The sequence below is a fragment of the Oenanthe melanoleuca genome, chromosome 7 (assembly GCF_029582105.1).
Source record: "Oenanthe melanoleuca isolate GR-GAL-2019-014 chromosome 7, OMel1.0, whole genome shotgun sequence".
NCBI classification, from domain to species: domain Eukaryota; kingdom Metazoa; phylum Chordata; class Aves; order Passeriformes; family Muscicapidae; genus Oenanthe; species Oenanthe melanoleuca.
Genome location: NC_079341.1, coordinates 36,776,904 through 36,804,782, shown reverse-complemented (window position 1 = coordinate 36,804,782; position 27,879 = coordinate 36,776,904). Strand labels below are relative to the sequence as shown.

Genomic DNA, 27,879 nt, shown 5'->3' with positions numbered 1-27,879 from the left:
TTATTGGAAAGAAATTCAGGTAGAATGCAGTCAGAATGGAGACCATCATTTTTAGGACAGCAAAGTGACCTCAGTTTCCTTGAGAGAGAAAGGGGAGGGGGAGAGGAGTGATGGAAAGAAAACAGGCTAGAGTTCAGGCTGCCAGCCTGACACATTCAGGATGTTTCCACTGGAGAGAGTAGGGAAAACGGCTCAAATGTTTTGATATGTTTAACCTGTTTAAGAATATGCAATTAGACTTCATTTCATGGTATTTGTTTCTGAATATTAAACACAGAAAATAATAAGAAAAAAATGAACAGGGAACAGCTTTCCATGGATGAGACTTCCATATTTATTGTTATTCCATGTGCATAGAAAATGGCAGTGAAGTTCCTTATGAAATAGGCAGGGAATGGGAGAGATGTGGATATACTGGACTGGACTTTGTGCTTCAAAATTACACTATTCATTTTTTAAAGTTTGGGCTCTTTTCCTCTTAGAATTCATAACACTTTCTTGGTTTTGGGTTTGTTTTTTTTTGTGCATGATGTTTCAAATTCCTTTTCCATTGACACACTGCATTACAAATGGATGGCACTTGAGACCAACGTGGCATTTCCATATTTACACCAATGAAGAAATTTACATGACGCAGTAGCATACAATCCTGACATTCAGTAATAGCAATAAAACAAGGGCAGCCATTGGATTTTTTCTGTACAAACTATCAGAACAAGACTTTTATTCACATTAAAAAATCAGCTTTAATTTTCTCTGACCTACACGCTTTTCAAATTCATCGTACTCAATTCTCAAACCTTTCATCACATCGCCCACACCCTCACCAGACTACAGGAGCTACAAGTAATGATACCTAACACCTAAGCAGAGCAAAACCATCCCTGCCAGCCTTTTCTCCTGACAATTCCTCACTCAGAAAAAAAAAGAGAAAAAAAAAAAAAAAAAAAAAAAAAAAAAAAAAATCCATCGTCCTTTTTCCTTCTTTTTTTTTTTTCACTTTCACATTTCTTAACCAAAACAACACGGGGCCATTCCAGTCCTTCTTAAGCCAGACAAGAAGCACGCTGGGTTTTTCTCTCTGGTGCTACACCCAGGAGTCAGGAGAGCCTGGGTACTGTTCTGCTCGGTAAGAAGATCGTCTGGTGGAATAAAAGTCTACATAATTGGTGGTTGATTTCAGTCCATACTGTGTTGTGTAATCTGAAGTAGCAGGAAAGTGAACTCGATCGTCAAAGTAAGGGTCCTCATAGCTGTGTGGGGACTGCAGGTACAACCGGTAGGCATCGTAGTTTTTCCTGGTCGTATCCTCTTGGCTGTAGTACAATTGTTGATGCTGCTGGTAAAATGATAGCAAAATAAGCTTTCAAAAATACAAATAGGAAATACTCTTCCCAAGCACAGCTCTATCCATGACAGTAACGCAGGTTTCTAACTTCCATGAAATGTACCAGGGAAATGGAGGAAATGCCCCTGTGTCTGCTGTGTGTCTCCTACATCACTCAAAGTGAGCGACTCCACAAGTGCGCAACTTCAGAGCTCAAGTACAGTAAGTACAGAACCTGGCCATACCTACCAAAACCAGCCCAAACTCAAGTCAGAAAAGAGGTGTCAGATGCCCCTGTGAGAAGGTGCTAAAACATGTGACTCATGGGGAAATCACAGGGAACCAGGCAGACTCCTGCAGCCTGAGGCCCTGCCAGCTCCGGGCATGTGCCCAGAGCCCCAGGCTGCCTTAGCCCCTCCTGCTGAGCCATCAGCTCTACCCAAGCACAGCTCTGGGCTCACCTGCAGCCGCCGATTCTGTTCTCTCGCTGGGGAGGAATAGGAGCTGATGTAAATTGGTGAAGCTTTGCTGGAACCTGGGAGAAAAAGTTTAATGCTTAAACTTCATCTTTATTCATTCAGCCGTAAGTCTACTGTTTTTTATCTTGCCTTTCATGGAGCACCCATACTATTAAATCTGCAGATTTCAGTACCTACTAATGATACGATGTAATAACAGAATGAAGGCAAATGCTGTCCCTCAGCAGCAGGTACAGTGAAGTCAGGAGGCTTATGTTGCTGTTTCTCATTTTACAGACTCAAAATCTTTAAAGCAGGAGTTTCCTTCTCTTTAGTCACTGTCATCTATTGGTTTGCTACTTGTGTGACATAGTATGAAGGAAAAGAGAGATCTTGGAAAAAATGAAATCTTGGTATAATTTAGTAATATAATAATATACAACTGCACATTAAAATGTATAACATCATCATAATATAAGGTATATAATAATACAACTTTTTGTACTAGGATTTTAAATAAAAATAAGAATTCCAACTGCCTCTCACCTCCCAATATAGAAAAGGATCTGTGTTTACTGTGGTACTGGGCAGTTTTACAGAGAACAGCAGAGCCAGGTGACAGCCTGCCCTGTACCACAGCCAGGGAATACAAGGAATGGAAATGGAAAGCACTGGTTGGCAGTTGTCTGTGTAGCACTGTGAACTCTTCCCACAAGGAACAGTTTCCTGTTCCAGAAAATCCCAGCTGGTCTCTTACCAGAGTAGATGTCTTTATGTGCAATGACATCGCCCTGGCTGCTGTAATACTGCATAGGAGGGTGTGTCCTGTCGTAGTCGGAGTGAGGCTCTCTGATTCCCAGCAAAGCTGGGGACGAGGACGTGCTGCCAACTGACAGGAAAACAGAGGTTCTCAACAGGGACAACAAAAGCCTTTCACACCCCCAGCCCTCCTCACCACTGCCTACTCCAAGGGCTCCCAGCAGGGCCTGACAGCAAGGTAACAGAGACTGCAAGGGGCTGTCACTGCTCTCTGGTGCTCGCAGGCACACACAGGAATTTTGTGACACTCACAGCCCAGATACCCAGATGGGACCTTACCATGCCTAGGACATGATGACCCTCTGCTAATGATGATGGCTTATCTCAGTTAAACACAATACTTAAGGTCACCCTGTCACTTGTCCAGCCTACCTGCCCTCAGTGACCCCTGCATACACAGGTGGGTCCTGGGCATGGTGTGCCCCAGGAGGCCAGTGGCCATGAAGGGATCCCAGCAAGGGAGCACTCAGTGTTCCTCAATACGCAGCTGAATCTCAACTGCAGTTGTGAGAAGTTTGTTTTGCTAAATCTTCCCTGATCTACGTATCACTTGGGCTTTGTTGGCTCAGAAATGGCTCCAGCAATGGGAGAAAAATACTTAAAAACAATTTCTAGAAATTTTGCTTCAAAATATTAGTTCAATGATAATCTTTTTCCACTGATGTGTCCATTACGTCATAGCTCAGAATTCTGTGTTATTATGGATAGTTTAATTGCTGGTATTTCCCCGGCATATTCATGGCTAAATATGCAATGTTGTTAAAATTCTGACATGGGACAATGTAATAATGTGTGTTTTAATAATGAAGTGACTGAAACAAAAACAACTGTTTCAGGCCAAGCGTGTCTGTTCCAATAGGCATCTGCTGTGCCCAGCACATTGCTGCAAAGCCCTCTGGGACTGTGAGTTTTGCACCAGCTTCCATTGACTCCCTTGGGCTTGGCCATGCTCTAGAGCAGGAAAGCAGACACTTCCTATGAGGAACTTTTACTAAACTCTCTTTGAAATACAGCATCCTCTGAATATTAAATTAGAGCTGCTCATCTACTTCCTACTTGTCATTCAAAGAACTGGAGTAACAGTTGTTCTGCTGGTGTATCCTGGGAGAGAAAGCGCTGAGATAGAAACTGGCCATTTGGTGTCAGAATATCCTTTTACACTGGGCAGAATGCAGTCATGCCCTGAGCCTAAGCTGTACGGGCTTCCTTGGTGAGTGAGAGGAACTCTGGCACAAACACCACGACAGGTTTACTCCTTGTAGGAAAATAAATCCCTGGTGGAGTCCTTGTTTTTCAAGTCAACCATGTCATAAAGGAATGTGGAGGGGTTGTTACTTTTATGTAAAGAAGTAATGAAACAAGAGCATTGTAGGAACTGGTCACTAATTTTAGCAGTCACAGTAGGTAGGTATTTCTCAGTATTAACAGAGATCTGCCCTAGATAGCCCCTAGAAGAGCAAATTGGGTAAAATAAAATGCTAAATGAAGACAAAATAGAAGGCTTCAGGTAGGTTTTGTATCAGCCATCTTGAAGATCTAAATCCTAGCACTGAACACATTGAAGGAACAAAAGAGAGAAATAATTATGAGTCAGAAAAGTGAGGATTTTGGGTTTGGTTGCTCAGTCTTATGGAACATTACATAGCTGGGAATGAAAACGATCTCCTCATTGTGGGTGTGTTGCTGTTTGTGCTGCCAGGCCACCCCACAGACCCCACACAGCGCAGGAGGAGTGGCTTTGAACAGGGCAGTGCCTGGTAACAATGTCCAGCTCTATTCATTGAGGATTTCGCTCTGCAGGAACGGCTCAGGGAACACTCCGAGCATGTGCAGTACTTCGCTCAAACACCAAGGAGCAACAGCTTCTGTGTTTTAAATGAGATTAGTACCAAACTGAGAGGTTGTTTGAGTTAAAACCATGGGACAGCAGGTCTCCTTCACCCTCCCTGACTGACCTGACTGCATGACAGGTGACATCTGCTGATTGGCTGTGGATAGAGAAGGATGAGATTTGAATCTCTCCCGTTCCAGTGTTGATACTGGCGTAATAAAGTGACTTTGATTCCATCCATCCTGTGGAGTGGCAAAAAGAACAACACATCAGAATAAATTGCACGTTATAAATAAATGAGGAGCTTTTGTGGCACCGTTTTCCAGTGTAAGCTAATTTCACAATTTACCTTTTTGTAAATGCTCCGGAGGTCTCGGTACTGCCACAGAGTGTTCAGTACCTGGGCGGCCGCCTTGACAACCTTCAGTGAGGACCTGAGCAGGTGAAGAATACGGCAGTGTCAGAAAGCCACTGAACTCCACTTCAAAAGAGCAGTGTTCCTGAGCTTTGTAACAGCCTGAACCTGAAGCTGTTTGTGGGACAAGCCAGACGCTGCCTCACCAGTGTGAGCACAGCCAAGCCAGCAGCCTCACCATGAGATGGGGCTCCTGATACCCCATCTCCAGCCACAGGGGCCTCCTGCTGCTGACCCGCACACACCCACAGGGCTCACTTCCACTGGACAACCACGGGGCCAGCAAAGAACTCGTCTGACAGCCTCCCTGGAGCTCTGGCACAGCTGGCAGGGCCAGCCCCCCTCAACCAGCACCTGCCGGGCAATGCTGCTCGAGGGCATCCCCCCAGCCATGTTCTTCTTCCACTGACCTAAGGGCTGCACTAGGTACAATTCATGGTTGCTGGGATACATCCTGACAAAGGTGCCCACACAACCTGACTTGGACAAGCTCCAAATATTTTATTAATCATCTAGGTGTTGAAGAGGTGACTGCTTAATTCATTTAACCTGAACAGGTCCCATGACATGGTTACTGTGAGCAGCTGTCCCTCCAGAAGCCTGGGTCAGAGAACACTGCTCAGGGCAGCAGTACCGGTGCCTCCTCCCTCCCAGGGAGACTCCAGCTGACAGCTCCTCAGAGCCAGACTGCAAAGGCAGATCTTCTTTTTCACTCAAAAAGCATTTCCTGCATGCTTAAGCATTTTAAATGGACACAAACAGCTCAGGTATGATCTTCGCTGCCCACTCGCCTGTCTCCTCTTCCCTTTGTGATGTTGACCAGCTTCTCGATCCCGCCGGTGTCAGCGAGGGCCTTGGCATTCTCCATGTTCTTGCTGGTGACCTCGTGCAGGGCGCAGCAGATGGCCGCCACCGTCTCGTCCGACAGGATGCTGGGCCCGTTGCCCCCCGGCAGCCGATTGACCAGGTCTCGCATGGCATATTTACCTGCAAACACACACCACGAACCAGCTCAGAACCACAGGCTGCTCCTTCAGCCTGGAAACTGCAGGACTCAGCACAAAGCTGCAGCTGAAGGCAGTGACAAGCAGCACAGTATCAAAACCTGCCAAGAACTCAATTTCACCCAGAGTCAAGGGAGATCACATAACAATTTTTGAATTTTTTTTTTCCTTTTAGCTTAAAAGTATGAGAAGCTGAGTTTTGCACTAAAAGAGGAACAATTTTAAACAATAATTACTTGGAGAAAGCAGAATTGTCCAAGGAAAATTGTTAGGCTACTTATTATGATTGACAGAGAAGTGCATATTGCTGGGCTTCCTCTATAGCAGGATTAACAGAATCCTTACAGTGACTGGGAAATCTTTCTTCTGGATGTTCTGCTCACCTTGTTTGCTATCTGTCAGTGCTCAGCTCTGTCAGGCTCCAGCTGCTGACTGATGCCAGAGATAAGCTGCACACAAGGGACAGTAACTAAGATAAGGTCGAGGTTTCTTCCTATTTGGGCTGTACTGTTAATGGAATGATTAATGATTTTATAGCAGACATGTATTTGTACATAACAGTGAATAATTAAGGAGCTTCACACAAAGTCATTCACTATCTATTTGTGTAATGTGCCTGAGAGGAAAAAAAAGAAACAAAAAGGAATTTTGCAGGCAAAGGGAACCCTACAGGAAAACTATCCCCACTATGCTGTCTGCAGCAATACCCTGCCAGTGCCAACCCTTCAGCAAGATCAGCCACACACAGCGTGTTCCAGTAGATATTGGCATTTGCTGGAGTCCTCATCTGTCCTTTCCTTCAGTGCGACCCTGTAAGCCCATTGCTCCTTTCCTGTACCAGCAGAGAAGCTCCTAAAGGGGATTTCTAGCATGGGGTAGTGCACAACTCGCTTCACATCTCGCAGTTTTATCCAATGGTCTGTTTCAGAGTCTGAGGCCAGACACTCTTTCAGGGCTACAGCCTTCACAGGGAGAGGGAGCAGGTGGAGGACCATTCCTGAACTGAAAAGTTTTGCCAGGAATGGAAGAAACATCCTGACAAAAGAATATCACCCAAGTCTGACCTGCACAGGGCTGCTGCTATGGAATAGGATTCTCTCTTTACACACTTCTCACATATTAACACTTGCACTGCAGGAAAACACACTCTGAATGTCCCAGATGGCAAAGCTTCAGAAACAGATAACAAAGTTCTGTCTGCATGTATTTCTCTTTTTGAGAATAATGATCCTCCTAACTCTATGAACAGTTATTATGTCCTTGACCCATGATTCTACACACAGAGAATGCTTTTTGTAACAAAAATGAGACTTTTTTATATCACACCACTTGTTAACAGGGTTCACTGAAGCCACATGAGCCCGAGGCTGAAGCATGTTCTTCTACACTAACAGATTGAGAAACCTCAGGGCAGGAAAGCTGATTGTTATTTTGTTGGGTTTATTTTAATCAGAAAGGCACAGATGAATGCTTACAGGGCTAAATATTAGAATTGACAAGATAGTAAATTTTTCTAGCAAGCACCCTGTTGATGACTTAGTTTAGCAAAACCACAGATGCTGCTCTATATCTGTGTTTTCCTGGAAATACTTTACCAGGAGAAGATTTCTTCCCTCTCTTCCTGTCCAAAATTGTTAAAAAAGCACTGCTGTTGTGGCAGCAGAGGTGTACAATCCTCCGGGAACAATTGTTACCCCGGTGTACAATCCGGTGGGAGACCTGTTCCCCCCAAGCAGGTGAGCACTGAGCTCCAAGGAAGCAGAGCTGTGTTTCCATCCCATTTGGCATGGAGGGTTTTCTGTCTGGTTTGGCTGACTCCCACCCATGAAAGGTGGCCAGCAGCAAACTAATGTGGCAATATTGCTCTGGAAAGCTGATGCTGTCAGGAGGACTCATTTATGTGACACAGCTGATGTGACACACAATCACCAAGTGTTCCCATCAGTGGAATTCCTTGGGTCTCCCATGCAAGGCCTGGCGCCCGGCGCTGTGCCCCCAGGACACAGCTCTGTACGTACCAATGAGCTCCTTGTTCCGCACGTCCAAGGCCATGTTCCTCAAGGCAGTTGCCACAGATGACACCACTCTGTCGTTGTCCATCCTCAGCAGCTCCACCAGGATGGGCAGCCCCTTCTCCTTCCTGACGGCGGCGCGGATGTAGGCTGCAAACTGACAGGCACAGAACCTCAGCTCCAGCAGCCCCCACAGCCCTGCCACTGAGAGCCCCGGGCTGACTGCAGCTCTCAAGCACTCTGGGCATCCCAGTTAAACATGACATGTTCGATGAGGGCTTTTTCTGGGATTATAAAGAGCTGCCTCCTTGCCATTTTTCACTCATTCCTCTTACGAAGAGAGAAAGTATCTCAATAGATGATTATTGAAAAGGGAGCAGGGGTTTGGGTTTTGTTTGTTGTATTTTTTTTTTTTAAACACTGATTTCATAATGGTCAAACTGAAAAAGGCTTAGCTGGCTTGCTGCAAACAAAGGAAACAATTAATACTTGCTGTGTTTTTAAATTCCTCCATGACAAATACATGACACAATATAGTGTTTTCATGCGCTGCTTTTGTAGCACATTATATATACAATGGCCAGAATGTATGGAAACAAATAATGGAATATGGAAATAAAGTAAATGTATTTGTCCTGGTCTTATTTCAACAACACCTTCCCACCAGAATTCACAGCTAGAAGATGCCAGAAGATTGTTTGGATCTGATATGCACTGGAAGAAGTTTTTTCTGTTTATTTAAAATAAAGGCCAGCTTCCATATGGCTCCTGTTGCCCCTGCTCTTTGCCAAGGCTTTTCACTGTGGAAACATGACTGCAGCACATGAGCACTAATGCAAAGACAAGAGAGGAGTGCTCAGACGCACACGAGAAAATGACATGTCCCCCCCAAACACATTCCAGGGTCTTACTAGAAAAGAGAGGAGGAGGAGGAGCAGGAATTCCCATACCTTCCAATTGCCTGCAGAAAGGTTCTGGAGTGATCCTGCAGAGCCCTCCAGGGTGGCTGGGTTGGAGCTCTCTGCCAGGAGTGTCAGGTATGGCTTCACCACCGACGGGTGCCAGAGCATCTCCACCCCTTTAGGAGACTTGGAAAATCCTGGGATAGGGCCAACTCCATCCCACTGAGAAAGGAATACAGATTTGTAACCGGACAAAACCTCTGTATGTTCATTCAATGGAGGGTTGGTTTTGTCAAGCTACGTCCTCCCCCACCACGAGCCAAACCCCATCAGAGATATTTGCAGTACATGGAAAATACAAACCTGATCCTCCTGGGAAGTTTTTTTTTTCTTCTTCTTTTTTTTCCCCCAGCAGCTTGGCTCTGAGTCTTTGCTGGGTGACTCTTTTCCCAACAAGTCATCCAGTTCATTGATTCCCAGCAGCCGTGCCTGAGGCACCTCCAGTTCCAGGCGGTAGGAGAGGTTCCTCAAGGTGCACACACAATTCTCCACTGTCTGAACCAAACCAGAGAGATACCACGTCACCAGCTCTTCCTCACACAGACACAAACCAAACCAAACCAGCTCAGCAGAGGAGAGCACAAGTACTAAACTCTAATGCTGACCCTTAGACTGTGTTTTGGCTGCTTCTCTGGGAAAATGCAATCTCTCTCAAATCTGACAATATTTATAAGAGTGGTCTCTGCTATAGTGGCTTATTCTTTAATATTCTGAAACTGAAAAGCCTAAGAAGTTATTACTGTTTTATTAAGAAATGGGTACTGAAGCACTGCTGGAAACAAGAGGTGACCCTGTGTTACACAGCTGAGTTTGGCTGTGCCTCAGTAACCGGGGCTGGGAGTGATGCCAGTCGAGCTGAGGACATCACCACGCCCAGCTGAGCTACACAAAGCCCCGGGATCAGAGCCACAGGTTAAGATGAAGTATCTGTAGCTGAGACATGCCCACACCTTGCTGTCATAATCGGAGGTGTTCACGCAGGTGTGGATCACATAGAGCAGCGAATCCACCAGTCCTTCGCAGCACCTCATCTGCTTCCGCGCCTCCTCCCCAGCAGAGCTCAGGTTCCTGAAGGTTGGAATGACAAAGGAACGGTGTGAGCAAGGACAGACAGATAATCACTCATTAGACAGTTTGCAGAAGGTTCTCATGCAGCTGACTGGTAATTGGTTAGCAACTCTCAGTGACTGACTTGATAATTTTCATGTTTTTCTATTAGGAAAAAAGGACAATTGGAAAAGCTGTCTACATGATGGAACTCTGTAATTTATAGACTAAAACAATTCCTTTGTCTTTAAAATTACAATACAAGAAAGACCTGCTGGATAACATGATTACTCTTTAAAAGGGAGTATTCCAGAAGAGCAAATACCTCAGGCATCCTGTTGTATTGCGCAGAACGAGGGAAGTCTGAAATTTAATTTTATGATCGTCATCAAAGGAGGAGCTGTTCCATCCCGAGTGGGGCACTATCACAGTGTTTGTCAGCGTGGACAGAGCATCTCTAATGATTGTCATCTTCACGGCATCACACGAAGACAAGTTCCAGAGAACCCCTTAGAAGACATTTCCAGAGCAGCAAAGTCAGCAGAGGCTTGACAAACAAACATGAAGCAACACTGACAACTTATAAGACATTCTTAAAATATGTGATGTGATTCTAGAGCAGGCAGAAGGTGGAGATCCAGCATCCAAAAAGGAGGAAAGCAAGGTGAACAAAGTGACCTTTGGTTTGGTTTTTTTTTATCCAGTGATAAGAATGGCCTGCCCTGACATTCCTGCTACCTCACACCATATACTGGGGATGTCAGGCACTGAACAGCAGAGCTGAACATACAAGAGGGGATGTAAAAATCCTACAGAAACTTTCTTCCTGGAAACAACAGCCACAAGTCCAGAGCATGTCACATCCATCCATCAGCTGCATGGAACTGCTATCTATCTTTTATCCTTGGGCAGAAATCCCTAGTTACCTGCCCAGGAAAGTCTCCATACACATGACATTCTGGTACAGAAGTATGAAATCTGACAAAAATAACCAGTAGAACTGTGTATACAAATAATATGCTGAACACAGCATTGAATCTGCCTTCTCATCAGGAAACACAGCTTAAACACTTTTTCTGAAGAAGTCATCCTTTTGTATTGTATTTTGTATTTTTGATTGTAATTCAGACAAAATTCCATACACATTTAGATATAAATTATGCAAGATCTTATGTAAAACTGATGTCAAGAAAAGATAAAAAAAGCCTGCAATAAAACAAATGTTCAGAATCAATAAAGAAATACCTGCTGTGTGTGCTGGACACTCATATGAGGAAAAATCCACCCTCCATGGAGCTTTAGTGCAACTACCTCAGCATTCACCTCTCCCAAAGACTACACTCTGTGCTGATTTAACTGATCAAGTTAAGTGTCCAGAAAAACACATTGCATTATAACTCTCTGCTGCTTTCCCTTCCAGGCCTACCTGTCACCAGCTCCTTGACCTCAGCATCGACAGATTTCCTCAGCAGCCGCAGAAGGGCAGGGATCCCTCCCACGTTCTTCATGGCTATTTTGTTCTCATCAGTGGACTTGCCGTAAACGAGGTTCCTCAGTGCACCACAGGCATTCTTCTGAACTTCCAGGACTCTGTGATCCAGGAGATCCACCAGGTGCTTGATACCTCCTAGCCTACAGACCTGGAAAGTGGAGTGTCAGGACCATCAGCACCCACTATCTCACCCACCTCACTCCACGGATGTAAAAGGCTTTTGTTTTTATGAGAACAGTACTTCCAGTTCTACTTCCAGAAGAAACAGCTGCTGAACCTTACAGATCTGATTGCTACATGGGACTGAACCTCCCCCCATCCCACTGCAATGTCTGAGGGTCATTTTCAGACACTTGCTGTGTTCAGAGAATTGTTATTGCATCAGTTTGTTTTCCAGTTTCAAAAGTAATTTCCTACACCCCAGAATATATTTTTAGGGAATCTTGGAAATAAGATGTGATTATCACTGGTGTTTTTCACCAGATCATCAAAACCACCACCTGGTTTTCATCTCCCAGCAACAGTGAATTATGTTGGTCTATCTTCTCACAAAAGTTGCACCAACATTCTATTAACACAAATAAAATCTATACTGAAAGTAACATCTAGCACATACACATAGAATGCAAATGAAAAGGCAAATTAAATCAAATCAACAGCTCACAGCTGCTTTGCAAAAACAGCAGGTCTTCGAATGCAAAGTTTCAAGAAATTTCAATAATAATCTGAATGTTCACATGCCCCCACATCACAGTGACGTAAACTGCTTCCTCCATGTTTCCATGTTCCTCCATGTTTCTCTCCTCTCCTGTGCCTGACAGCTCACTCATTCCCTGTGATGCCTTAGAACACCTTGACAAAAACCAGTGAAAGTGCTCCAGAGCTCCTGACGGTTCCAGTCTCTAGTCACCAACAGGTTACACAAAGGCTCTGGCAAACCTACTTTGCAATTCTTTTGGATGGCACAACTTCAAGGTAAAGGATTTCCATAGGATTTCCATGCAGCTCTTATGACAGGAAAAATCTGAGTGTGTATAATTACACACTCAGATAATTACCCCCAGGCACTTCAATATTAGCATCCACCTGGTACGCAGGGGAGCACCAGAGGGTCACAAGTACTGTGTCATGATGAAAGCCAAGGCAAGAGGCCTAGTTCTCTTGGTAGCACTGCCAGGAGCAGACAAGCAGCACCCACCTCTGTTTTGACTTTGTTATCCCCGAAGCAGAGGTGCTGCAGATAGGCAGCAGCGTTGGCCTGCACTGACGGGAACTGGTGCTGCAGCATGTGAATGACCTCGGGCAGCTCTGGGTCCCGCCACGCAAACTCCCTGCAGGGACAGCACAGAGAGAGAGAGGGTTACTGACAGAGCATGCCATTCACTGACTGCAGCCAGCATCTCAGGGCTAAAGGAAAACCAGGTGCAAGGGTAACTGTGGGCCTCAGCACCTTTTAGTCCTCCAACTGGAAAAGGACACCATGCCCAATGTGCTTCAGTTGGCTTATGGACCACACAAACACAAGTAATCACCAACTCAAACACTTCAACCTACAAAAAATCTCCCAAAAGTTAAATATGTAATGCAAAAGCTATCCCCTCAACAGTGCTGCTTAGGGCCATCATTTGTACACAGCTTTTTTCTCTCAGTATCTAATGTTCTCCCTAGGCAGAAGCCAACAAAACCTGCACATCCTGAAGTGTCATTGTCAGGATCAGATACAGGATGTTTGCTTGATTTGAGTTATTCAGGGATTGTAAATTTAAAATAATTCAATAATATCTCTTTCATTAAACCACAGCGATTTTGTGCAGACCAATCCTGGAAATACCATGAAACACGCCCAGTTTGCAGATTTAGAAATACAGTCATTAATATTTGCTGGGCTATCTGCCTTCTGTAAAGAAGGACTGAAGGGGGATAAAGTAGTATCTTAAGTTTTCCCAGGCTCAAAAATCCAAGCAAACAAAAAACCAAAACAAACCCAAACCCAAACTCCCAAAACAAACAAACAATCAATCAAAAAAACCAACCAACCATCCCACCAAAAATCTCAAAAAAGACCCAAACACCAAAGTCAAAATAAACCAAAATAAGAGCAAAATTTGTTCCAAGAACAGTAGCTGGGAAGCTGTTCCAAGACTAATGCTGGCCTGGCCATTCAGGTCTCCCCAGGACTCAGAGTCCCATGAAGGGGAAGCTCAGGCCTGTGCCCACTTTGAACTGCTCAACAATTCAGAGGTTTATTTCTCCATACTAATGACAGGAAAACCCTATGGGTAACTGGATTTCTAGTAAAACAATCACTTTCACTCCCATTCCTAACAGCCCTCTCTGAGGCTGTGTAACATGCTCCCCTGCCACAGCCTGATGGGCACACCATAAACTGGAACAGACTGAATGTAAGGTAAAAACTATTCCTCTGTAAGACTGCAAACTAAGAAGGTGCATCAGCAGTGACAACTGAGTCAGAGTTTCTTTAAAGTTCCCTGTTATGAATGGGAAGCATCCCTGCTATAAGTGACTCTTCTTGCCACCATACCAGAGCAGGCAGCCTCCAAGATTTACTACCTAGAGCTAAGATTGTGCTATTAACATAATTTGGATGAATGCACCACTCAGTTAAATTAAATGAATTAATTCTCTCTATATCTATTAAAAAGAAATTAAATATATCAATTTCCACTAATGAATAGAACAACAAAAGCCATGAAAGGAGGTTTTCATTGCTGAGATGACAGGACTGGCCCAGAGCAGACACCTGCCTGGTGCTATGAGCCTGCTGTAGAGAAGAGCAGGAGAAACTCCAGTCTCACCATCTCTGCTTGAGGTTTCCTTGGTGCTCAGCATGACCCCAGAAGAGCCCTCGAGGCACAGCTGAGCCCAGGATGGGCTGGTTCCTCAGTGAGCCAGCAATCTGAGGAGGGACTGGTATTCCTACCAATTCCAAATCCACACTAAACATACACATAAATCCTTCCAAGCTGTGCACAGCCTGGGCTTTGACAGTCCCAGGTTAAATACAAGTTTTAGTGCACAGTGTCCAGAGTAAATGACAATGACAATACTACACTGTCTCAGGCTCACACTGTGTACAGACATTACACCATCAAACCAGGAATTATTGCAGAAATGAGTGTGCTCACTTTCAAAATGGCACATTTATTTATTTTGAAATTTAAGCAGACTGTTCGTAAAAATTCATTCAAATAAATTAGGTCTGTACTTCTGAATCTTCAAGCCCCAATTCTCATTCATATAGAGAGAAATCTCACTGCAGTGTCAGAGGTTACTAAAAATATTTGCAATAATGCAGTCAAATCTCATCAGAGTTGTGTCTCCTGTAATAACTTCTCCATAAAAACACACATGAAAGAAAAATGTAATAATAGAATGCGTAACAGCTGCTTTTCCTTACTGCAAGCAGAAATCTGTGTTTACCATTTTGGCATTAAAGGCAGAGAGGTGACTGTTTAAAGGAGGGCTGACTGCACGTGCTGCAACAGCCTGGCCGGTACACCACAGCCTGTCCTACCCCGTCCTGTCCTGCCCTGCCCTGCCCGCACACACTGCCCTGCCCACAAACCCTGCCCTGCTGTGCCCCACCCTTCCCTTCCCCGCCCAGGCCGGCCCAGCCCTGCCTTGTCCGCCCCTGCCTTGCCCAGCCCAGCCCTTGCCTGGGGTCCTTGTGGATGCTGTCGATGGACGGGGAGCGCGTGGTGCCGCCGTCGGGCGCGGGCTGCAGGCGGCCGTAGGCGGGCTCGGGCAGCCGGAACGGCACCGCCCGCAGCGGCTCGGCCAGCGCGGCCGCCGGCAGCCCGTAGGTGTTTCTTTGGTACGTGAGGGTGCTGCGCTGGCTGGAGGATCGCTGCAGGTTACCCATGCCTAGGATAAAACAGCGTCAGAAACAACCGCGTATCGAGTGCCTGCTGAAGAGAATGGGCAGCACCTCCTCAACAGGGCCAACTGCAACCAGCAGTTTTGGAATGTGTATTGTGCTCCACGTTGGAAGCTGGTGTCAGATTTCGTGGAGCGATTCCTCAGTGTCCCAAGGAAACAGAGGTTAGTTACAGAATGAAAGGTGTGGTGGGATCCGACTTGCGCCTCAGCTTCCCTCAACAAGTATTTAAAGTAGGAAATGCATCCCATGCCAATAAACAGAAATCACACTGTTTTCAAAGTTCCTAATATCAATTCACCAACTCTACCAAAATGGAAAAACAAGTAAACAAAAATTCAAAAAATTCATACAGTTTATATGATAATTTCCTTTTCCTAACTACACTTACTCTTTCCCTTACAAAAAGTAACAGGTGGATCATTGCAAAGATGAAGCTGAGCAGTTCAGGAACAAGAACATGCATCTTCCTATTTGAACAGAGCTGTTGTGGTAGCTCTTGCTCTTCCAAGGTAACTGGTATTAAGTAGATGAGTAAACAAAGAATTCCAGTTTCTAGTTATATTTCTTCATTGGCACATCCTGACAAACTCCATTCATTCTAGGTTGTGAAAGGCAGAACTGCAAAAACTGGTGCCTCCTTCAGCACTCTGTTCTCTTGGTATTGCAGTTACATTAGCAAACATTAAAAAGGCATTTTCAAGTGTGTGAAAACATGACATGTGAATCGGACAGCTCTCTACAAATACTTCAAGACAGTTACTTAACTAAATCACTCTTGTATTTTAAGAGTTTTTGGAAACCAGTATACAAATTATTAATTAATCTTAACATCCTGCATTGCAACATGCATCACATTTCTCTCTAGAGAAATGAATCCTAATAGGAATCTAATGCCTACACTCTTCATTATGCATGAGTGGCACTTTCATGAGATACTAAAGGAATATTTCGGTTTCAATAGACAATCCTCAGCTGTAGCATTTACCATTATGCTCTGTTGAGAAGTTGGGTAAAACAGTATTTTTACTGTGAAAGATGCCATAGGTAATTTTAGTGGCAAGCTCTCATTTTACTGTATTGATGAATGAAAACATCCCACGAACCAACTCAATTCACAAGAGAGTGATACACAGAGAATGCAAGAGAGGAAACAATAAATTCTGAGCGTCATGAATACACTTATCTGGGATGTAGCCGTGCATGTGCTATCAAACAGAAACACCCTGACCCCAGGCTGACAGTGACGTATGGCCCCAAGCACTCCCCGAAAACATCACAAGAGCCTTTTAACTCCTGCAGGTTATTTTAACCCCTGTAGCCCCCCCAGCCCCGCAGCTCACGCACCACAAACATCACAGGAGCCTTTTAACTCCTGCAGGTTGTTTTAACCCGTCACCCCCCCGCCCCGTCACGCACCAGAGCCGCTGCGGAAGAGCGCGGCCTGTGAGCCGTGGAGCAGCTCCACGCCATGGGTGGGGCTGCGGTACAGGGGGCTGTAGAAGGTCCTGCCCTCGTAGATGGGGGTGATGTGCAGCTCCGGGGACACGGCCGAGCGCAGCTCCGGGCCCAGCTGGCTGTGCTGGCTGGCGTACGAGCTCCGCAGGCCTGCAGCAAGCACAGGGACAGGGACGTTGAGCCTCTGCTCCTCCCGCAGGAAAGCTGCTGCTAAACCCACCACTTACAGACACTTACCCAGCACTTCTCTTCCATTATTAAATGGCCCATACTGAAAGGCTCAATGACAAAGAAGCATTTCCTTGACCAAAAGTTTTGACCATACACTGACAAGTTGAAATTTTGAGACTTAATTTTTTTGGTATCATTTACAGTCTAAAGCACAGAGAATAAAAGCTGAGTCAGCACGTGTGGTGCCCAGATTCAGCAATGACAGGGTAAGTATAGACCTGACAGAAGTCCTGTCATGGCAGAGGGCACAGCCCAAAGGGGTTATAACCCTGAAACTGAAACAATCTGTAGCAGTAAGAGCAAAAATCTGTTTGATAGTGGCAGCAGAAATATATGGAGAAATATATGGAGAAAAATCTTTATAAAGGTTTAAATACCCCATGATGTGAGTATATATAAACAGCTATGCTGCAGCTGGATGAGGTTTTTTCACCTTGCTATGTATTTAATATTTCATATAAAATGCAAACAACTTTGTTGACTTCGGCATTACCACTGCAGGTACTTAAAGCTCTGGCAGTTATCAAAGCAGCAGAATATGTGAAATGAGCTATCTCTAAGGAAACGAATCTACAGGTGGTGTCAACAGAAGGACTTGAGCTGGCAAAGAGGGCAGCAGGGCCTTTCCCATCAAACTCATTCCCAACCCCTTATCTAACTGGTACATTATTCAGTCCTGCAAACAGAGGTGAGGGAGACACATTTTATCTTTTGCTGAGGAATGAGAGCATTTTGGAGTTTGCTGCACTGTAACAGTTCAAAAGAAAAACCAGAAATTGCCATCTGTTCCTTGGCACATGATCTAACTGGAAAACCACCTTGTTTCTGCTCATTCAGATGAAGGTCAGAACAAAATCAGTAACACAAAAAACTTAAAATGTAAAGTAACTGTATGCTAAGAAGAACTGCCTCTCAGATGAATAGATTCTACCTTTCAGGGCTCTATTTTAAGGTAGTATTAAAATGATTACCCTATATTAACTAGAAATATTAGTGGGAAAAACCCCCTAATATTCAGTGGCAATAAGTCATATACTTTAAGAAAGAACTTGACATAAAATTAGTTCCAGGCTAGTATGTTTTACTTTGTGTTTAGCCTGCACATACATTTAAATGTGCTTTATCCCTGAAAATGTTGACATACCTCTGTAAGACCTAGAATTTAATTTAGTAACTAAATCACAGAATTTAACTCAATGCATGGGCAGCAATCAGTAATCATACAGCCAGTATTCACGAGGAACTCGTGATTGACACAGAGTGTTTGACATCAGCATTTAGAACTGACCTGATGCTGCCACTGCAATTGTGCCCAGTGGCACAATGTCCCATGTACAACACCAGGGCTGCATTGGGGTTTGTGGCTGCATTCTGGGGTTTGTGGCTGCATTCAGGGTTTGTGGCTGCATTCTGGGGTTTGTGACTGCATTCAGGGTTTGTGGCTGCATTCTGGGGTTTGTGGCTGCATTCAGGGTTTGTGGCTGCATTCTGGGGTTTGTGGCTGCATTCTGGGGTTTGTGGCTGCATTCAGGGTTTGTGGCTGCATTCTGGGGTTTGTGGCTGCATTCAGGGTTTGTGGCTGCATTGGGGTTTGTGGCTGCATTCTGGGGTTTGTGGCTGCATTCTGGGGTTTGTGGCTGCATTGGGGTTTGTGGCTGCATTCTGGGGTTTGTCCAGCTGTGGTCTCTGCTGTGCCTGTTCCTCACCTGTGAGGCTGTCTGGCCGTGGGGGGACCATCCTCTCATAGATCTCGTACTGCTGGCCATACTGCTCCATGTCATGCACTGTCCTCTGCAGCGTGGAGCCCAAGTGCTGTGGGACCGCCGTCATGCCAGAGCGCTTGGGGGAAGAGGATCCCAGCTGGGTTTGGGCCGGAGAGCCCACTCTGGCCTGCAGGTCGGCGAGGGCGAGAGGAGAGCCCAGCCTGGCACTGCCGAGGAGCGGGCCGGCAGGCGGGCCGGGCGGGCGGGCGCTGAGCGAGCCCCCGCGGCGCACGGCCGAGGGGGAGGCGGGCCGGGCGGCGCAGGGCGGCAGCGTGCTGCTCGAGTAGTGTGCGGGCAGCGCCCGCGGCTCGGCCGCGCCCGGAGAGCCGAAGCCGCTGCCCAGGGACGCCCGCAGGGAGCCCCGCGACGGGGACACGCCGCTGGCCGCCGCCAGCGAGGGGGACGCGGCGCGGGAGGGCACCGAGCTCACCCGCCGCATGGCGCGGCTCGGAGCGCTGCCCGCCGCCGGCTGCGGAAAGAAAAACAGACAGCAGCTTTATCCCTTGGGTCACACCGCGGATACTTTCCTGTAGGATGGAGAAGTCAGCAGGAAATGCACACAATGGTATATGCAGGCAGCTGGAGTGTAGCTTTTACCCCAAACCTAATCCCCTCAGGTTTTCCTGTAACTTTTTTCTAACCAGTACTTCTCAGTATATAAAATGACAATTTAACATTAAAAAAACTCCTGCTGCTCATTCTCATCTGGCTTGATATGTTAATCTTCACCTATGCTTTCCTTCCTCACTACTCAACCACTCTGGAAACTCAGGAACAGTAACACAAAGAGTTCTGGATTAATCCAGAAAGAGTCTAGCAATTGCTGTCATTCCATTCACTGAAAAAGAAGGGAAAAGCTAGAAACCATAGAACGTACAAGAACACAAGTAGCATCTTCCTTTGAGAACTATGCTTACACACAGGCCAACTGTTGGGAAGGTGTTCCCCTATTCCACAATGAATTCTGAGTGAGTGATACTTTCCTGATATGATAATAGCAGTGCACTGTGCAGTCAGGAGTGCTACTTCACTTCAGCTCCTGAATGATCCCAGCAAACACGTCTCAGCCATTCCCACTTTGTGCCCAGTGAAGTGCCAAAGCCAAGCTGATTTGGTAACACTAACCCAGCCACCCAAAGGGGCCCAGCCCTGCAGCTGCTGTCCTGAGCCCACAGGCCTTGGCAGCCCCAGGGCCATGCCCTCTCACAGTACCTGGGCTGACGTCTGCCCCTCGGCGCGCGAGCTCCTCACCACGTGGCTGCTGGGGGCTCCACCAAGGGAGTGCTGCTGTCTGAGCTCTGGCTTGTTCAAGTTTTGGCTGTTATGGAAACTGCTTATTTCCTGGTAACCACTGTCAGAATAAGAATTCATTTGTGTTGAACTTCTTGAGTTACCTACAGACCCTGTAGATATGAAACCAGCATAAGAATAAAATCATCAAACAAATTCACCAAATATTATAGAACTTTTTGTTGCATTCATAACTGCATTACATTTTTATACTGTCAATACAGAAATATATTCTAATATTTAAAATGCACACAACAGACCCTCACTTTCATGGAGAGATGTCTGCTCTGGTGAGTAGAGAGTCCCTTGCTCTGCTTCTGTCCTAATATCATAGGCATTGGTGTGAACACCTTCCGACACCTGGGGCTTGCTTACACTGGTGGGTGCAGGATCTGAAAGAATAAATTATTTAGATAAATCCAGTGTTTCATATGCAAGTTTCCTGCAAACTCAATAATGATCATTATCTCACACATACTAATGAAGGACTTAGAAAAAGCAGAATAAGCTTACTGGCACACAGGTATCACCTCACAAACACAACAAATAGAATGTTAATATAAATCTCTGAGAATTTTGTTATCTGAAAGTTTTGATGTATCTCTACAATTCTAATTTTTCAAATATATGTTCCAAACTATTTTAATGAAAAGTTAATTGATCACCTAGCATATTCTGAAGAATAGAAACATTGTGCAACTGTGCTGCAGTGCCCAGTGGACAGCTACCCTTGTCTTTAGGGGCTGTAATCAACACCTCCAGACGTAAAAGGCTGAGCTGAATTTCATTCCTGTGTCCTGAACAGCAGTTGCTGCAAGTTTCTATACTCTTTTTTTTACTTAGTAAACTACTTTCCAAATATTTGCCTCTTAAGCTAACTTCAGTTCCAAGAATATCAGCTTAACTGTACAGACAAATGACAGTATTGTAAAGAAAGGCAAAGGAGGCACAGTAATGCTCTTATGAAGAAAGGAAAAAGTTAAGAGTGTGAAAAAAAGGACAAAGATGAGGATACTGAATCAACATTATTTCCACAGAAATATGAAGCATTCAGTTATGATGCCATGCAGGCAGCAGAGATGCAGGACAGAACCACAAAGGGTTTAGATCAGAAAAGCCCTGAGAGCACTGAGCCCAGCTGCTCCCCCAGCACAAGGCCACCCCTGACCCACGACCCCAGAGTGGCACATCCACAGAGCCTTCAAACCCCTCCGGGGATGGGCACTCCGCCCTGTCCTCGGCAGCTGTGCCAGGGCTGGACACCCCTCCAGGGAGAATTTTCCCTCCTCTCCAGGCCAAACCTCCCTGAGACAGCAGAGCAGGCAGTGGGGGTCATGTTTAAAGGGAACACCTGAAATGTAAATCCTTGCTGCAGAAATCTATGAGTGAGCCTGCAGCAAAGCCAAAGGGAACGTGCCAAGGAGCAGCAGCCCAGGCACAGCACTGCCCAGTGCCAGGAGCTGGGGGCTCTGGGCAGTGCTGCTGCTGCACACAAACACTCTGCCCTTTACCAGCAGCTGGGCACTGAATGCTGGTGTCTCACTGCCTGCAGGAGGAGCCATAATGGGACACACACTAAAAATGTTATTCAGCAATTGCTATCATGAAGAATGCTTGAACACTAGTCAGATTTTTTAAAAATCAATAAATCTTAGAAATCCTAGGCAGTCAGCAGTTATTTACCAGCAGTACATTCTCAGGTCAAAACTAGCTTGTAAAATTTGACACTAGTTAATTTATTAGAATAGGAGTATTATGTCCAAATTTAATTGAGATTTAATAAGAAGTGTTACTACACTTCTATTAGTTGAATTGTCAGTATGCCTAGAAATAATCCAGCGAACCAAGACTGCAGGAACTCACTTCACAGCCTGTTACACCAGCCCAACAGCAGATGGGAACAGCCACCAGTGGGTGTTCCATGTTCTTCAGAATAAACACTTGGAGGACTTGGACATTTACATTAGGATTACATCCAACTTCAATACTTTAATCTTCAGTCTTTTTGTTTATCTCATACAAGGTCCTATTATCTCAGTTACTGGCTATTACCTGATACTAAATCAATGTCAAACTGACAATCAGTTTGGGAGAGACACAGGAGGAATAAGGTCCAATTGTGCTGTTCAGTGCAGATGTTCCCAGGACAGAGCTCTGAGCCCAGCCCTGCTCCCATCACACACTGCTCACCAGCCAAAGCCTTCAGAGGGCTAAAAAATACAGATTGTTTAGGCTGTGTAACAAAGGCAAGAATGCACAATGAAATGAATTGTCTTTCTATCTGACTCCACTACCATAAAACAGGAGGAGTGCCCTGAATAAAATAATAGCCTTCTTATAAATGGCTGATCTAATATTCTATTTATAAGCATCTGCAAAACAACATCACTTTATATTTCTGTGAAAAATTCTGTATAATTCTACTGATGCAGAAAGCAATTACAGCTACAGTCACATCTAATCATTCACTGATGCTTTTGAAATAAACCACCACCTACAGTCACAGAAAAAGTGATTTAAGGCAGTGGTTTTATCCATCTTTAACTTCAGTATTTTCAGATTATAGTTCATAAAGCAGCATCTAGTGGCACTTCTACAAAACAAAGATCCATGGTGAACTGGGGAATAAAACCTACAATCAAGCCACATTCACATCATAATGTAAACAGGAAATGAAATGTAGATTGGGAAATTTTAAGCAAGAGATAGGTTTTTTTTGTTTCCAACGTGCCCACTTCTGAGCCATTACTTCAGGAAAGGCTACTCTGAATACAAAAATGTGTGAAATACACATCTAGGCTTGCATCAACACATTGAGCATTGAAACAGAAATAGAATTTTGGCCATATGTCAAGTGACTGCTTAGCAGGGATATGCACATGAGATTTCTAAAGAAAAATACAAATGTGAGAATTAAAGGACAAAATAAAAACATAAGCAGGAAGAAAGAAAGAAGGAAAGAAGGAAAGAAAAGAAGGAAAGAAGGAAAGGAAGGAAGGAAGGAAGGAAGGAAGGAAGGAAGGAAGGAAGGAAGGAAGGAAGGAAGGAAGGAAGGAAGGAAGGAAGGAAGGAAGGAAGGAAGGAAAGAAAGAAAGAAAGAAAGAAAGAAAGAAAGAAAGAAAGAAAGAAAGAAAGAAAGAAAGAAAGAAAGAAAGAGGAAGAAACTAATTAAAGGTCAAGGAGAAAAGTGAGTAAGTTACAGGAAAATCAGAAGAGAAAATAAGGCAATGAAATGCAACTGGCTGAAATAAATAAGTAAAACAACACCTGAGGGCTCTCGGAAGGAATCTCTACCAGTTGTGAAATATCATTGGGACATTACAGAACAAGGGGAAACAATGTGATTTTAAAAATCCCCAGCAAACAAAATCCACAAAACCAACACGCACATTGAAAAAATATGTAAGACTTGATTCCCAACTACCTGCAAAAAGAAATTCGATTTCTATTTAAGACCACTGCTGAAAGAATACTTGAAAAGCACCACCATGAGCAGCAAAAGCTAAATGGCAGTACAAGCAGGCTGTTGAGAATGTTAGCTCTAAAATATAGGAAAAAAGCTAACATGTGCCTCACCTCAGCTGCAGCAACAGACACCAGGAAAACACAATCATGCACAAGTTTAATCTCCAAATAAAACAAAAGCCAGGAATGGCACACAAATCATGGCAGTTATGGTAATTATGGATATGCCTGATTGAACTGGCAGCAGCAGGGTCCCTGTGCAGGAGGCACAGCTCCCAGCACAGTCCCACCCTGTCAGTGGGACAGGAAGGCTCTGCAGAACAGGCTCACACAGCGCTCACCCTGCATGGGGCTGCACTGGGAATATACTGGGAATATACTGGGACTGCACTGGGAATATACTGTGACTGCACTGGGAATATACTGGGAATATACTGGGACTGCACTGGGAATATACTGGGAATATACTGGGACTGCACTGGGAATATACTGGGAATATACTGGGACTGAACTGGGCCTGCACTGGGACTATACTGGGCCAGCACACCAAGAGCACAGCCCCAGCACGAGAAGGGACTGGCTGCAGCCCTGCCTGTGGCTCCTGCCCTGCCCCAGCACTCCAGGGCCCAGGGGGCTCTGCAGGGCCAAACACAAACAGCCACTGATGCTCACAGCAGCCACAGCTCTGTGCTCTGGCCTGCCAGGGCAGGAGGGATTCCCACAACACCAGGGAATGCCCCCTTGAGGATACAGCCCTACCCTCTCCCCCAGTCCAACAGGAGCAGGTGTAGCAGCACTAGGAAAATGCTGCTTTTGGAAAGAAAGCTCACATTATCCCGAGCTACAAAAGTAGAAAAAACACTCTCAGAAAAACTTTCACTTATGAGAGATTTTCTCAGTTAAGTAAAAACATCTGTAAAAAGAAAAAAACCAAAAACAAACAAAAAAACAGCAAACAGTTTTCAACCTTAAAAGACACATTTTTTTTTTTTTTTTTATGTTCCTTATCCTTACCTGCCGGGGGAAGACTCACAAGTAAATTTTAGTTAATTGCAAGGAAGACCCAATACATGACAAGCCTTGTGTTACAGTCACAAGTCACACAGAAATGCAAAGGCACATAATGATACAAGAAAAGTACTTGCAACTACCTGTAAACTCGAGCATCTTCTACAGTCACACAGGGAACACACATGTCCCACGGGTGACTAAGAAAACATGAATTCATACTTTAGAAATGACTCTTGGAAAAGATATGAAGCACTGCTGTAAATGTTCTGTTTGTGTCAAAACAAGCAATGAATGCCAAGAAAATAAATCTACTCGGGCTTAAAGCAAATTGTACATAAATGATAATACCTGAGGATCTCCAAGGAAATGACTTCTCAGTAGAGCTGCAGAAAGAAATAAAAAAAAAATCACATAAATGAACCATGTGGTTAGTATGGACTTTTAATTGTATTTTTAACTAATCATAGAAAACTTCACAACCCCCCCCAGCAGATAAAACTTCACTAGTCCATGTAAAAACCACTCTGCAGAGCTTTAGACCTGACAACCAAAGCACTGGTTATGGAGTTCCACTTTCTATTAGTCACTGGGAATTGCTCATTGTAACTTCATGCACATCACAGCACCTGGCAGCACAAGCTGTCTGCAACAGGACAGGGGAGAGCACAGCTCATGGCACACAGCTCCTGCTGAGGGGGCTGTGCTGCCAGGGCCACCACAGCAGCTGGGCCACCAGGGTCACCTGTGTGCCACCAGCACAGCCAGATGTGTGCCACCAGCACAGAGAGCTGTGTGTCACCAGCACAGAGAGCTGTGTGTCACCAGCACAGAGAGCTGGGTGCCACCAGCACAGCCAGATGTGTGCCACCAGCACAGAGAGCTGGGTGCCACCAGCACAGCCAGATGTGTGTCACCAGCACAGCCAGATGTGTGCCACCAGCACAGAGAGCTGTGTGTCACCAGCACAGAGAGCTGTGTGCCACCAGCACAGAGAGCTGTGTGCCACCAGCACAGAGAGCTGTGTGTCACCAGCACAGCCAGATGTGTGTCACCAGCACAGAGAGCTGTGTGTCACCAGCACAGAGAGCTGTGTGCCACCAGCACAGAGAGCTGTGTGTCACCAGCACAGCCAGATGTGTGCCACCAGCACAGAGAGCTGTGTGTCACCAGCACAGCCAGATGTGTGTCACCAGCACAGCCAGATGTGTGCCACCAGCACAGAGAGCTGGGTGCCACCAGCACAGCCAGATGTGTGTCACCAGCACAGCCAGATGTGTGTCACCAGCACAGAGAGCTGTGTGTCACCAGCACAGCCAGATGTGTGTCACCAGCACAGCCAGATGTGTGCCACCAGCACAGAGAGCTGTGTGTCACCAGCACAATCAGATGTGTGTCACCAGCACAGAGAGCTGTGTGTCACCAGCACAGAGAGCTGTGTGTCACCAGCACAGCCAGATGTATGTCACCAGCACAGAGAGCTGGGTGCCACCAGCACAGCCAGATGTGTGTCACCAGCACAGCCAGATGTGTGCCACCAGCACAGAGAGCTGTGTGTCACCAGCACAGCCAGATGTGTGTCACCAGCACAGAGAGCTGGGTGCCACCAGCACAGCCAGATGTGTGTCACCAGCACAGAGAGCTGGGTGCCACCAGCACAGCCAGCTGGGTGCCTCCAGCACAGCCACCTGCGTGCCACCAGCACAGAGACCTGGGTGCCTCCAGCACAGCCACCTGCGTGCCACCAGCACACCCAGCTGGGTGCCTCCAGCACCAAACTGTGTCCAGCAGCAGCAGGGACTGCTCATGGCACAGCCCAGCAAAGGAGCTCAGGGAATCACACTCGAGAGCACCTGGCTTCTACAAGTAAAGCAGATCAAAATGCACAGGTCTCTTTCTGATCATTTTTTCCCCACTGTTTTTTCAGTTTCCAGTTTTCCAGAGAGAACTCTGATCCTCTGAACAGAGCAAGTCAACCCAGCTGACACACAGCTCCAGCTCTGCGTGAGCAGTGACAGATGTCACACTGTCCAGGTTAGCCAGGTGCCTCCAGAGCCAGCTGCTGCACAGACCAAGCAGGGCTCTGACATCAGAGCAGAACCAACCTTCTCCTGCCTTTTTCCAATACTGATCCTTTATCAAACTACCTGCACCCTTCTGTCCTTGCTCTGAGCCATGTGCTTTCCTGTGCTCACAGCAGCACTGATGCACGACCAACTTTGCAAACAAATGCAGAATTCATCCATGTGTTATTAGCATTCGATACTCTAAATGTTTCTATGGGAAAATGCATCTCCTCACTCTAAATATAAAATATCAAACTTTGAATAATACATCAGTTTTTGCAGTGATTATAAGCTGCTGTTTTCCGAACAAAAAACTCTTTAAAGGAAAACAGGCAAGTCCCTCAGATTTGATTGTGTCTAAATATCAACATGGGACTGTGATTTTGGGTAAGATGCAGCAATTCCTAAAAGACTGTCAATTTTACTTCTTTCTACCACAGCTACTGATTACAAAAACAAGCTCAGCAACATGAACAGCACGAGATACTTATTTTCTCAAATGAAAAAAACCATTTAGGAGCCCTCTTGGAAACAAAATATTTGTATAAAAAGTGCTATAGATACATGTTAGCACAAACTGATCTAGAGTTACAACGAGACTTCAAGTAAAAGGAAAATTCCAAGGCAGACTTCAGGTGTCCCAAAGTTAACTCTAGTCCCAGAATTCTCACCTGAATACCAAGTTTTCCACTCTTGCTCTTTTGCCCTGTTCTTCAGACTTGTTGGAAACTCAGTTCCTTGCACTGAGGCACTGGCAGCACACACTGAGCACACACAAAACCTTTATGGTCACACACACAAGGCTGTAACCCAGAGCACACCCTGCCCAACACACCTGACTGACCCCCTGAGCCTCCTTTGCAGGTGCAGGGGGAATGAAACAGTCTGCTCTGGCCATGGGCCACAGGCAGAAAGCTGCTCCATCAGCTCCATCATCAGTGATTTGGGAACAGCTCCAGCACACATCACCTACTGCAACCATCACCTGCTTTGGTCAGGGCAGTGTTTAGGGGCCAGCAGATCTTCCAGCCTCAGTGGCAAGCCCAGAGCATTTCAGAGCTTGCCAGCCCCTGTGCTGACACTGCAGTGCCCAGCTGCTGCTGGAATTCACCACGATGCTGCCTCCTCCCAGCAGAGCATGAACACTTCCAAAGAGAGCCCACACTGGCACACTGCACTCTGGAAAATGTTAATTTACCCCTCTACCATCCTTGAAAAAGAATTAGGTTAGTAGAGTAGACATGCAGAAATATCCCTCCATCAGAAATACCATAACAGCTTGGTATGATGTACAGTTTTCAATTAGAGAAGACAGAGACAAACATGACAGTAA

At 45.5% G+C, this 27,879-nt stretch overlaps 1 protein-coding gene across 7 annotated transcripts in view; it reads right to left on the bottom strand.

The window, feature by feature from the left end:
* Window positions 1–347: 347 nt before the first annotated feature.
* The window catches only part of PKP4 (plakophilin 4), a 63,442-nt gene continuing 35,910 nt past the window's right edge, over window positions 348–27,879 (bottom strand). For 2 of the 7 annotated variants that reach the window (XM_056496570.1, XM_056496577.1), the window contains 19 exons: window positions 24,832–24,866; window positions 20,268–20,399; window positions 19,930–20,120; window positions 18,661–19,186; window positions 16,685–16,873; window positions 15,045–15,252; window positions 12,566–12,698; window positions 11,302–11,515; window positions 10,201–10,384; window positions 9,779–9,896; window positions 9,132–9,323; window positions 8,817–8,990; window positions 7,873–8,023; window positions 5,642–5,837; window positions 4,785–4,869; window positions 4,560–4,677; window positions 2,543–2,674; window positions 1,789–1,862; window positions 348–1,339 (listed from right to left, as the gene is read on the bottom strand). In XM_056496570.1, the coding sequence (XP_056352545.1) occupies window positions 1,088–1,339; window positions 1,789–1,862; window positions 2,543–2,674; window positions 4,560–4,677; window positions 4,785–4,869; window positions 5,642–5,837; window positions 7,873–8,023; window positions 8,817–8,990; window positions 9,132–9,323; window positions 9,779–9,896; window positions 10,201–10,384; window positions 11,302–11,515; window positions 12,566–12,698; window positions 15,045–15,252; window positions 16,685–16,873; window positions 18,661–19,186; window positions 19,930–20,120; window positions 20,268–20,399; window positions 24,832–24,866 (3,304 nt within the window). In that variant the 3' untranslated portion in view covers window positions 348–1,087. Of the gene's footprint in view, window positions 1,340–1,788; window positions 1,863–2,542; window positions 2,675–4,559; window positions 4,678–4,784; window positions 4,870–5,641; window positions 5,838–7,872; window positions 8,024–8,816; window positions 8,991–9,131; window positions 9,324–9,778; window positions 9,897–10,200; window positions 10,385–11,301; window positions 11,516–12,565; window positions 12,699–15,044; window positions 15,253–16,684; window positions 16,874–18,660; window positions 19,187–19,929; window positions 20,121–20,267; window positions 20,400–24,831; window positions 24,867–27,879 lie in introns of those variants that run through there. The other 5 variants (XM_056496572.1, XM_056496573.1, XM_056496574.1 and 2 more) reach the window with 5 other exon arrangements.